The sequence below is a fragment of the Psammomys obesus genome, unplaced genomic scaffold (genome assembly GCF_907164565.1).
Source record: "Psammomys obesus unplaced genomic scaffold, mPsaObe1.curated_primary_1811, whole genome shotgun sequence".
NCBI classification, from domain to species: Eukaryota; Metazoa; Chordata; class Mammalia; order Rodentia; family Muridae; genus Psammomys; species Psammomys obesus.
Window position 1 is genome coordinate 3,297,042 of NW_026596234.1, and position 12,416 is coordinate 3,309,457.

At 45.6% G+C, this 12,416-nt stretch overlaps 1 protein-coding gene across 1 annotated transcript in view; it reads right to left on the reverse strand.

Annotated features, from left to right (window-relative positions):
• Cdh26 (cadherin 26) overlaps positions 1–12,416 on the reverse strand; it is a 43,265-nt gene that overhangs the window by 24,820 nt on the left and 6,029 nt on the right. Inside the window, exons 2-4 of the mRNA XM_055596196.1 lie at positions 8,813–8,917; positions 7,206–7,367; positions 1,084–1,231 (exon numbers count right to left, since the gene is read on the reverse strand). Of these exons, the coding sequence (XP_055452171.1) occupies positions 1,084–1,231; positions 7,206–7,367; positions 8,813–8,917 (415 nt within the window). The remainder of the gene's footprint in view (positions 1–1,083; positions 1,232–7,205; positions 7,368–8,812; positions 8,918–12,416) is intronic.

Here is a 12,416-nt window from a genome sequence, read left to right on the forward strand (position 1 = left end):
ACACACACACACACACACACACACACACACACACACACACACACACAAATTCTAGTGTACAAGATGTGCAGGGAGGTGTTGTAGGTAAAATATTTATATTATCCACCGTGTCTGTGGGATGAGGGCGTGCATGTCACAGAACAAGCATGGATGTCAAAGAACAGCCTTGTGGAGTCAGTTCTCCCCTTCCACCGTTATCTGAGTTCTGGGGCTAGAATTTGGGATCTCAGGATTTAGCAGCACACTCTTTGCAGTCCGAGCCATCTCACTGACCCAAAACAGCTTTTTTTTTTAAAAAAAAGAGGAAATACACACATATAGAAAGAAATACTCAATATCTATAAATAGTTAAGTATTAATATATATACATTTCCACTATCAGAAAAAGTATGTATGTGAATGTGTACTTATACACATATATAAAACCTGATGAATGCAGAAACACAGACAAGGTAAATTGTGTGTAAACATGCATACAAAATGCAAAGAAGAATACTATAAAACCTTACAAACTTCTGAAAATGCTATTTCCATATTTTCAGTTCTTGGAGTATTCCAAAGGCTATTTTACAATACTAAACACTGCTTTTCATTATATAGATATATATAATTTTTCTAGATATATATAACTTTTCTAAAGCCTATATATATAATAATAGGCTTTCCCTCTAGAAAAATTAGTTTGGCACATAGAGATTCAGTTTTTGAAACCCGGGGGCCAGATGTCATTGTCCTGCCATTCTGCAGATGGGGCACGTGCCCGGCCCTGGTGAGTCTCCCAGAGCTCTGTCTCTGTCTCTGTTCTCCTAGGTGTGGCTTTGTTGCTAGGCTGCATTTACACACCAGCTCTTCCAGATGGCACAATTTCCACGTCTTCCTTTTGCTAACACAACATAGAGCTGACAGAGAGCAAAGCCTTCAGGGATTCTGGGCCTGCGACCTTTGAAATGTGAGCAGCGAAGTCTCCCTGAGTGACCAAGATCAAAGTCCTCATCAATAGCAAAGCAGGAAGGGGGGGAAATAAATAAAATCCACACAGGGCAAAGACAGGAGTACGCACACAGCACAGCACACCCAACACACCTGCAGCGTGGCTCTCTTTTACACTGATGTTAAATTCCTCTTCAGGAAACTGGGGAGCGTGGTCGTTCACATCTCTGATCCTAATGTTGAAAATCAGGGATTCATCCACAACTCTCCCTGTGGATCGATCCACAGCATCAAAGTAAACCTGGGAAGCAGAGAACGCTGTGAATAGCATGGCTCTGCACACCCGCTGGTGGCAGATGTGTGGCACGGTCCCCAGGGTACCCATGCTGCCCCAGGCACAGAGCATAAGCCCTTGCAGACCACACAGATACACACATATTTGGGGGAACTCCTCGGCCGTTATCAAGGTCGAACTCAGTTTCTCCGTTTGGATGGAGGCGCTGGCAAACTGTTTCCACAGCTTCTCAGCATTGTCTTGAGGAAAGGGAGACAGTGACTATTGCTGAGCCCTGAGAATAGTTGCCATGTGTGAGTCTTGGAAAAAGAAATGCCAAGAGGAACCAGCACAGTTCAGTCGTTGACACATTGGGTTAACAGAGGGTCACTGTCCTCGCTGATGTAGTGAAGAGAAATGGCCAAGCCTCTCCAGCATGCCTACAGGTCCTTCCCCAGAGGCATCAAACTAGTGAGTGAAGCTTGCATGCCGAGAACGTTTGGCAATGCTATACACATTAACTCGGAGAGAAAGAAGTTAACTAACACAGACCAGAGCAAAACAAAAAACATCAAACATTAACAATGCTCTAGAAAAATTGATGAGGGGGTGTGGCACAGAGAGAGCCCGAGGACAAAAGGGAGTATCAAGATCAGAAATGGAAGAAGAGACTTTACTGCAGATCTTACATTTATAAGAAAGACATAAACCCTTTCTCCCTACATGGCCTCTTGTTAGAATAGTTTGCCTCTGCACCAGAAATGAAACCAAAACTCTCTCTCACACACACACACACACACACACACACACACACACACACACACACGCAATCATGAACACATTGTCACGGAGACACACATTCTCATACACACATGCGCACATTCATTCATAGTGCATAAACATATATGCTAACATACATGATGAATACACACAGAGAAGTACACACATGTGCACAAACATACGCAACACACATGTGCCCATATTTTAAAAAAAAAGAAACCAGTCTAAAAGGGCTAGAAACTGCAAGAGTACAGCTCCGTAAAAGCCTGAAAGTGACAAATTTGTGAAGATTTTAAAAGCTTTGCATTTCTCAGTAAAGGAGGGATGAGCAAGCAGAGCATGGGGATTTTAGAACAGGGCAGGTTCTGTAGAGGAGGCTGTGGTGGGGCACCCTTTCAACCCATGCAGTGCAAAAACACCAAGAGTACACTTAGACAGAAACTAGGCAAGCGATCCATTTGGTTGGTAATGCTATAAAACCCTAGCTCATCAGTTTCGACAGAAATGACACCACACCGGGGCAGGACAGAAGGGAATGGGACTCGCTCCACTTGCTATTCCGCCAGCTTCTTGAAAGAGATATATGTATATTTTCAAATGACTGTGACCTGCTAACCTGCCTTGCTGCTGTGTCTCCCTTGCTATGGAATGCAAGAGTTTTGGCCTGATGAAGGCTGGAAGCTAAGGAAGAGAGCCTGCAGGAATTCAGTTGCAGCAGAAAGAACACCGTGCCCGGGAGCTGCAATATGGAGGTGCCCTCAAGCACAGGACCACTCCACAACAGGGCCTTTGTTGCAGGCATAGGGATGTCTTAGGATCCTGCTAGGGGTGTCAAGAAAAATGAGCTCCTTGAAGAAGAGCATGGAGTGCACTGGCAGTGGACCCCTCTGACCCTGGCAGAACCCCTGGGGAGCACCCTGTGCCCTCTGTACCTGAGAGAGGGTGGTTTACTATACAATCCTTGGAGGCGGCAGAGGAGCCCAGACCCAGCTAGACAGCAAAGCTTGAAGCCTGGGCGTCCGCCTTTCACCGGACATCTCAGGACCAGTCCGGGCAGCCTCGCTCTCCTCCAGTACGGCTGATGGATGCTGCAGGGCTCCTACTCTGCCTCAGGGAACTCTGGCATACATTTTTAAAGTTTTCACAAGCAAATTGGCTCTCTCCCACTCTGTTGCTCCCTCGTCCTCCATAATTCATGGTTGTGCTGGCAGCTCTCTGCTCCTTAATCACTCTGACTCCTAACTCTCAGACTGGGCCAACTGTAATCCTCCCACTTAAACAAGAACCATGTGTTTGTTTTGTGTTTATTATTTTATATTCCATTTATTATCCTAAAAGCTACATCTGAGACCTTTAGTTCTGACAGATGCCCGAGGAGCCTGAGTGCTGTTTATTCATTGGCAAGATGCAAAGAAATTCCAGGCGACTCAGTCACAACGCAGAAAGGAAATACCACCAGTGCTTTCTGTACTTGGAATGGTTTTCAGCCTTTTGTTATAGCCCAGAGATTTACACCCTTGGATAAACAAGTCATGCAGCATTTGCATGGCGGACTGCCATATGGCCATTTGTAATTACACGCATAAGATCTATAGCCCCACACCCAAACCAGCAGAGGAAGCGTCTTAAATGCTGGAGGCACAATTGGAAATCATGCGTGACTTAGAAGTGGATCAGGCTGGAGCTGCAGGGAAGGTCAATACATAATTATTTGAAAAAGTGTAAAAGGATGAGTTGGAATGGGTGCTCGTGTCTTATGAAACTGAGATTTAAAATGAATAAAGATTCCTACGCAGGAAAAAAAAAGAAATTCTTCTCTTCATGAATTTATCATAAATCATATTGCAATGATCTACAGATTTTTACAGATTTCTTTTAGGATCATAACACGAACTAGTGAGCCCATCCTCTCTACCTCTCAAACCCAAATTCTATGTGCTTTGTCTGTCTAACTTTAGAGAACGCCCCTCATGTTGTATCAGGAAATAGCATGCTTCTCCGCTTTCTATTTGCAGCTTCTGTGTGTTTGCTTAATTTGTAATGGTGCCCGTCTTTCCATGTCCCCAAACCAAAAATCAGCACGTATGAAGAAAAGCAGCCAGTTAGAACGAGATGCTGGGTGAAGCAGGGCTTATGCCACTTCTCCTCTCTGGTGACCTCCATCTGAGGGTGATATTTTCACCATTACAGTGGAATTTGTCCTCATCCTCTGGAAGCTGGGACTGAAACCAACTATGGCAGGATGCCCTTTAGAATCTCTGAGATGGAGCCTACTTCAGCTGCTCTTTATGGGGCTTCTGGTCACTGGTGAGCCCGAGGACACTTGGCCTTATGGACATCTGTATCACTCAAGTCTCTGCCTCCATTTCCTCCTAGTTTAACCCCTAGTGTTCACCCTCTTCTGTGTCTGAATATCCTTCTTCTTATTAGGATATTGGCCAATCCTGGTCCAATATGACCTCATCTTAATTGCATCAGAAGGACCCAATGGCCTAATAGGACAAAGTCACAACTGCCGTGGACTGAGACCCAAGCCCATCTTTTTGCTAGGTGTGATGAGACTCTTGGATCCTAGAGAGAAGACCTGATTTTACCAGGCTTGTCCCTCACCTACTCATCCAACGTTCTTATCTGAGACACAACTATATGAAAAGCCCTGCTCCTTACCCTGAAGAGAGGGTCATGATGGAGGCCAGGGACTTGCACCTCTTAGAATGTAAATTCTGATGGGAGAGATGAACTTGAAACCTAACCACAAATGCACAAATGGACAGAATTCAAGGAAATCTGACATTAAGGAGAAAGAGAATTAGAGTCATGGAAAAGAGGGATTTGGGGTGAGCGTGCCATCTCAGAATTTCCACCCTGTATTTGCTTTTGTGAATGTTTATAGTCAAATGAGAGAGCCAGGCGGCTTGGTTTTTCATAGCATTTGCATATGTACATAAATCTATACGAAGGACCATTGTGAGGTCTGGGAAGATGGTGTAGTTAGTGAAGTGTCTATCCTGCAGAAAGAGTTGGATCCCTAGGGCCCATGAGAAAAGGTGTCATAGTGGTTCACATCTGTATCCCAGCCTTGGGGGTGTAGAGACAAGTAGGTCCTCTAGCTGGCTGGACAGCCATTCTAAAAAACAGACGAGTTTTGCTTCAGTGAGAGACCCTGTCTCAAAAAAATAAGGTGAAGAGTAATAGAGGAAGACAGACACCCAACCTCCACACGCACCGGAATATAGATGGAAGCCCACATGTACACACACATACAGAGAGAGAGAGAGAGAGAGAGAGAGAGAGAGAGAGAGAGAGAGAGGAAGAGAGAGAGAGAGTAAAAAAAAAAAGACAAATGTCATCTTGGTGTCACTGTATAACAGGCCCCAAGTCCTTAACACAAATGATGCCATGATGGACGTACCAGTCACGCCTTGGAACCCAGCATGAAGGAAACACCTCCTTCCAAACAGAGCACAGAGACCTAATCCATCAACGACAATAGTTCTGGGGAAGTCCCTGAATGTACTAACCTTACCTTTTGGCTTTTGTGGTTCTGCTTCTGGCTAGCTGTTCTTGCTAACTAAGGATATCAACCCAGGATAAGATCTGTGCTTAAAAGCCCACCCCAAGGAGGGCTCGGGTCTGCACTAGGGTACCAAACCCACAGTGCAGTCCCCTGCCAGATAATAAAGACTTCCTACTGGCTTTAACCCATGTCCAGGTGGTCTTCTCCAGTGAGCACCTCACATCAGGCCCCAAGGGTATGATGCGCACCCTAACATATTACACCTTTTTGTTCTTAATGGTGCTTGGGAACTCTCTGTGACTTGCACAGCTCATCCATCTCAACCCCAAGTTTCAGAAAATGCTCCTGTGTTGCCAGCTTCCAGGCAGCAGGCATCCTGTCCAGCCTGCAATGTGTCACCCATGCCAGCTCCGAACGTCCCCGTCAAACATTCAAAGCAAACAAGGCCACATCAAGACTAAACATTTGGTTCAATCCTGTTGAAACCCCTGTTGCTGCTGTGTGCCGGTCCTGAGCCCCATAGCCGCAGAACAGCAGCCCCAGCAGCACTTCAGGGTTGGCTAGAGACGTACTCTCTGCCTACATCGGAATGAATGAAGTCATCTGCATGTGGTTCACGTATATGTGCACACATGTGTGACTGTGTGTGGAGGCCAGAGGCCTACGCCTAGTATCTGCCTCAGTCTCCCCACAGAAATTTTTTTAAACAATGTCTCTCATTCACCTGGAGCTCACCAGCTTTGCTAGACTGGCTGGCCAGCTAGGATCCTCCTGTCCCTAAGTCCCCAGCTCTGATGTTACAGTTGCACGAAATTTTCAGTTTTGTACATGGGTTCTGAGAATCAAACCTAGGGCCTCGTGCTTGAACAGCAAGCACTTTAGCGACTCCCAGAGCTGCCCAGGGCTGCATTTGTTTATTAACACCTGAGAAACTCCTTCAGCAGCCCCAAACAGGAAGGCAGGAGATCCTGTGGCTACAGAAAAACCACATACTCAACTTTGGGGAGCATACCGCATCTTTAAAAGTAAGTCCAAGCCTTCCGGTGACTTTAAGGCTAATGTTCTGTATATAAGTAGTCTAGAGGCTGCTGGGGAACCCTTCATAAATTGTTTTCCTCGGATAGTCAAAATCATATTCCCACCCTGAAGGGGTTAACTGACAGCCAAGCCCTGCTCCCCAAGTCCACAGAACAAAGGATGGCAACCTGTGTAGCTAGGAGAGGTGGGAACTTGATACAGCACCCTGTGAATGGAGGCCTCTTTCTTTGTAATTTTCTTTCCTGGTTTGGAAGCTGAATTTCAATGGCATAGAAGTCCCCTGGAGTGCGAAAAATCACCGGAGTCCACAAGGGCCTGGATAACTGGTCAGCAAACCCTCCCTCAGTGGCAACCAGGCTGGGGTCTGTGTGTAGCTGCTCTCCACACTCCAAATGTCACCCCACCAGAAGCCAAATCACAGCATTTTACAGAGGGTTCCTTCATCCTGTCAGGACAGTGGAAAGCACCTCACACCCATGTTAGCAAACCCTAAAGGTGAGCCCAAAGCTAGCTGTGTCCCACAGGTACCTCTACAACTTGCCACACTAGAAAATGTGCTAACTTCCCAGATCCCAACAGAGTCAGCCAACAAGCACGTGTCAAGTTCAATACCTTACAGGAGCTTTGCACTAAACACAAGCTTAGTCTTTATCCCATTTTAGATACCATAAAAGATGGTGTCACTTCTCGATCGACAGGGCGGTGAACATATATTTTTCCACTCTGGTGATCTTCCATTGAGAATAAGCCAATCTCTGGAAATTCATCCACACCAGGTCCTCTGATTAAATACATCAGTGACACATTATTTGACATATTATTGAACAGCTGGAAGAAGGAAAACAGAAAAATTTATCAAAGGAACCTGCAACTAAATCACGGTGACCTTCGCAAAGCAAGGCTAAGAACCTAGGCATCTTTCAGGAACAGTAACAAGCCGTCACATGTCCAGTGGGTGGATAAAGAGGAAAAGGGCTTAGCAGAGCTGTGGGAATGAAGACACCAGGGCAGAGGGCTGCAAGCAGGCTCAGTAGCTAAGAATGCTCACTGTTCTGTTCTCACAGAGGACCAGAGATTTGTTCCCAGCACCCATTTCAGGGGGCTCATGACCAACTGTAACTCCAATTCCAGGGAGATTCTGTTTCTGTGGCTTCCACAGACATCTGCACTGATATGTACACACAATTAAAAATAAGATAAGTCTTTTAAGGCAATTAAATCAAGATATGGGTTACAGCTAGTACTGGACTAGAGAAACTGGAAGCAGCACCGATGTTCATAGTATTAGAAAGAACCACATACTAGGATGCCCATCTCACAGCCTCAGGTACTCTGCTGCCCTCCAGGAGGATGAAGATGGAACTCTGATAGCCACATCCTTAAATGAAAAGGGCATGTGCACACAGATCCTGGTCTTTTAATTCACAGTGACATTCCTAAACCTGAGCCTGAAGTACCTGGAATAACACATACCAATCGGCTAATATGGGTTTTCTCTTGAAGAATAAGAAAGGCTCTTTTAGGAAGAGAAGCTGTGAGCAGCCATTGCCTAACCCTTCTTTCATTCTTTTCTAAGTAAATTATTATATCAGCATTTGTGAGTGTGTGTGTGTGTGTGTGTGTGTGTGTGTGTGTGTGTACATGTGCCAGTGGAGATCAGAGGACTACCTGATGATCAGAGAACTAACTACCAGCAGTTAGTTCTCTCTTTCCTCTACATGGGTCCTGGGGATCAAACTGAGGTTGTCAGGTTCAGCAGCAAGCACCTTTATCCATGGAGCCAATTTTCCCTTCCCCCCAAGTGATAAAACTTTACAGGTGTGTACAACCATGCCCTGTAGCAAAGCAGACATTTTAATAATCTCTCCCTATGGTCAAGAATAAAATGAATCTGCATGGAGCCAGGGAAGCAGATCTGCATGTTAGTTATTCACCATTACAGGGAGAAGGGGGAGGAAGCATGGACACTAGAAATCAGGCATCAAGCAGTCCTAGCCCAGGCCCCTGCCTACACTTCCCCACTGTCAGGCTCTAAGTCAGGCAGGAAGCTGTCAGGGCTCCTTTTAACTGGGATACAAAGTGAATAAACTGTAGTTAATAAAAAAAAAAAATTTAAGCCACAAAAAAAAAAAAAAAAAAAAATGAGTGGTGTGACCCTCCCTGCCTTCTTTCCCTAAAGATACAATCGACAAATACCAGGAAGAATCTTTTCAAAGGCCACTCCTCCCTCCAGAAGGGACATGCTGTCAACAAAGTTCAGAGCGTGTCCTTACCTCCCCAACCAGTTTGGGAAAGGGACCTGGGTCTTCCTCCTCCAGATCCAGGGTGGTGAGAACCCATCTTCTTTTGGATCTCTGTAGAGGCTGATGGCTCTTTCCCTACGGGGCACAGGATGACAGTGTAAGTGAGGATGGCAGCGAGGCTAACAGCCTGGATCTGTGGCATCTGAGCTTCATAGCTGGGCACTGAGCTGGCTCAACATCCATGTTCTATCTCTCACACCAGAGCTACCATCTGAGCCTGGACATTACAAGCATCTGCCCTCTTAACAGCTGCTGTCATTCCTAAGGGTGAGGCACAGGTTGCCTACTGATTTCACAAGGTTGGTGAGAGAGCTTTAGGAATTTGCAGGTATGACATTAAAGACCATTGTCTACCAGGTATGAATATGTAGCTACAACAATAAGCAAACAGCCTAATGAAGAGAAAAGCATTCCCTTCATTAGTCTCTCAGCCTTCCTGAAATCATTGACAAGAAAGTCCACTTGGTGCCAACAGACTTTTAATGTTAATGTCCCTTTTAGCAAACAGGTATATACACAGACACAAGCCTCTGAATTGAAGCATTCCATCCTGGAATAAAGCTCATTAAATTCAGGAAATAAACAACTCATGAGTCTCAAGAAATCTTTGAAATTTTCAGGATGTACAAGACCCCTTCCCTGATTTCAAAGCTATATAAGCAGTAAAGAGGAGACTCTTCAGTCATTAAGTTGCCTGTGAGTTGTGCAGTGGGCTCCGGGGCTCTGAGTTTCATGAGTCATCACCCATGCTGGGGTGGGCTTTCAGTGACATAGTTGCCTTTGAGTCATTCTGTTCCTGTAAAGCCTCCTAATCCACTCTCAGTAGTAACTCCAAGAAACTCATTGGTTCACCAAGTTGGACTTTGGTGACATCATTACTTTAGGCTGTTTGATGTTGGCTCCCTATTTGAGCTGAGTAGACATTTGTTCTTGTCACTCCAGGAATAGTGTCATACAACTTAAATGCACGCACACACACACACACACACACACACACACACACACACAGAGAGAGAGAGAGAGAGAGAGAGAGAGAGAGAGAGGTGGACTGGGGAATCTAGTCCTCAAAAGGTAACAGCCAAGACCATCTTAATAAGAAGAGTTCTGGATGCCCAGAAGAGACCCCCAACAAGATCAGCCCTGATGTTGCTCCTTCACAGAAGGAGGAATGGGGAATCTTCAGAATGTCACCTGAGAGTCCACACCCTCTTGCCTATTTCCACCACATATAATCCTGCTTCAGGTGAACAGTCTTTTACTGGGGAGAGGGGAACTATAGCATTTAGAGCAGCGGTTCTCAACTTGTGGGTTGCAACCCCTTTGGTGAATCTCTAACTCCAAAAGCGTTCACATTATGATTTATAAGAGTAGCAAAATTACAGTGACAACGTGGCAGCGAAAATGATTTCATGGTTGAGGGATCACCACTGAGGAACTTCAGTAAAGGGTCACAGCCGTTAGGAAGGTTGGCAGGCACTGATTTAGAGGGTAGAAGTCTAACTGAGGTGGCTCTATCCATGTTGCCATGAAGCCGTCATCCATGCTGGGGTAGGAGGGCTTCTCAGGGATGCAGACATTTGTGGATCATGTACACCTCTGTCAGTGAGCCCAGTAAGCTGAGCAGTTCACAGGCTAGACTTGGTTAGAACCATTTCTTCCCTCTGTCACCAATGCCCTTAGACACTGCCACATTTCCCCAAAGAAATTTGATGGAACTCAGACAGATAGTCTTGGATTTAGACTGTGGCCTCAGACATTTGCCAGGGGAGGGCATATATGTAGAATGTAACCCAACAGTTTTGTTTCTCATTAAGTCCAGTCCATAGCCGCCATCCACCTGTATGTCAAGATGCGTTCTGCCCATATTAACTTATGTCATAGTCGTTTTCATCTGCAATAAAATTAAGCTTTTTTAACGACTTACTTATAAAGTAAAAGAATAGAAATAAAAATGCTAAGGGTTTACAGGCAGTCTGAGAGGGTAGGTAAAGTTCACAGTGTCAGGTTACCCGCCCTGAAACCTGAAGGGATCCAACCCAGTGCACTTTAATCTAAAGGGCAAGAATGTGTTGTGGACAAGCCTGCAAGCTTGCACTGCGGTCTGGTTTCTGATCTTCCCAGGTTACTCATGTTCTAGTTAGGCATGAAGGCATCACTGGGCTCACTGATAGGACCCCGGGGTTCTAGCTGCAATCCCATAATCCGCAGAGTGTATGTGAACAAGGCGCTGAAGAACTCAATCCCACCTGTCTGGGGGCAAAGGGCAGATTCTGGCCTCTTTCATTAGAACTGACTCCCAAGCCCACCTGTGTGGTTAAGACAATCATCAGCTTCTTCTTGGAAGCTGCTAATGACACTGCCCTTCAAAGCAGAAAGGACTCTAATTAATTAGTGTCATTAATTAATGCTCTTATCGGGGTCCTATAACAACTGCCGGATGTAGCACAAACACCCGGAAATAGCCTCTGTCTTTAGATTTGTTTCATGGTTCTAGGGATGGAGCTCAGAGCATCTTCTGGGTGCTAGGCAAGCACTCCATTGCTGAGCCATGTCCCAGCCCCTGTGTTGCGTGTCAGGAGCTATGAAGTCTTGTTCACTGCATCTCAAATTATGACCACTTTGTCCCTAGCCACAAGGAAATGAGACAAAGGCCTCCAGTGTCTCATTGCCAGCGATGATGCTGTGATTCACGCTGCTGCTCGCTAACCTTGTCTCCCCAGGGTCAGCACAAAGGTTGACAGCATGCATACGTGTCAATGCCAATGTCATCTGAAAGATGGAACTTAGCTGGGGTTCTTTCCTGTCGCCTCTCCTGTTCCTTCATTTACAGTAATTGGTAAGATAATAGAACTTGGTATTTCACGGAGAATTCCTAGTGTTTGGTCTATATTCCAACAGTCTTGTCCCCTCTCAAAAAACAATCCATACAAGAGACTGTAGAAACTCAAAAGAAACAAGTCCTGCGATGGAGTCCAAAGCTAACAGTAAACTGGAGTGTGTGTACTTAAAAGATAGAGTCAGGAAAAGTGTGCACATTGGGAATATATGATAACGCAAATGGTACAAAAAAATGAACAGTTGACAAAATCTCATAAAAGGTATTTTGATGGGCCAGTGAGATGGTTCAGAGTGTAAAGGTGATTCCTGCACAGCTCATGTATTTTTCAAAGACATGGAAACCTTCACACGTGCGCACGCACGCACGCGCGCGCGCACACACACACACACACACACACACACACATGAACACGTAACACCCATGCACAGACATATGCACACACACACATGCACTTAATCACAAAACTCACAAAATGCACTAAGGCCTGAGGGTATAGAAGCAGGACTTTGTCGAAGGGGCCAGAGCAGAGGACATATCCACGGAGCTGACGGCAGGTCTCTCAGGGAACAGCAGCATTGCTGTCACTCATGCCGGGGCAGGGCTTCTTGGTAATACTGCTGTCTGGAGTTCCTGTAAAGGACTCCAACAAATTCATGGGTTCATTGAGCTGGGCTTGATCAGAACTATTTCTTTGTATGTTGCTGCCCTCTTTGTCCAAGAGGGCATTTCTGTGGG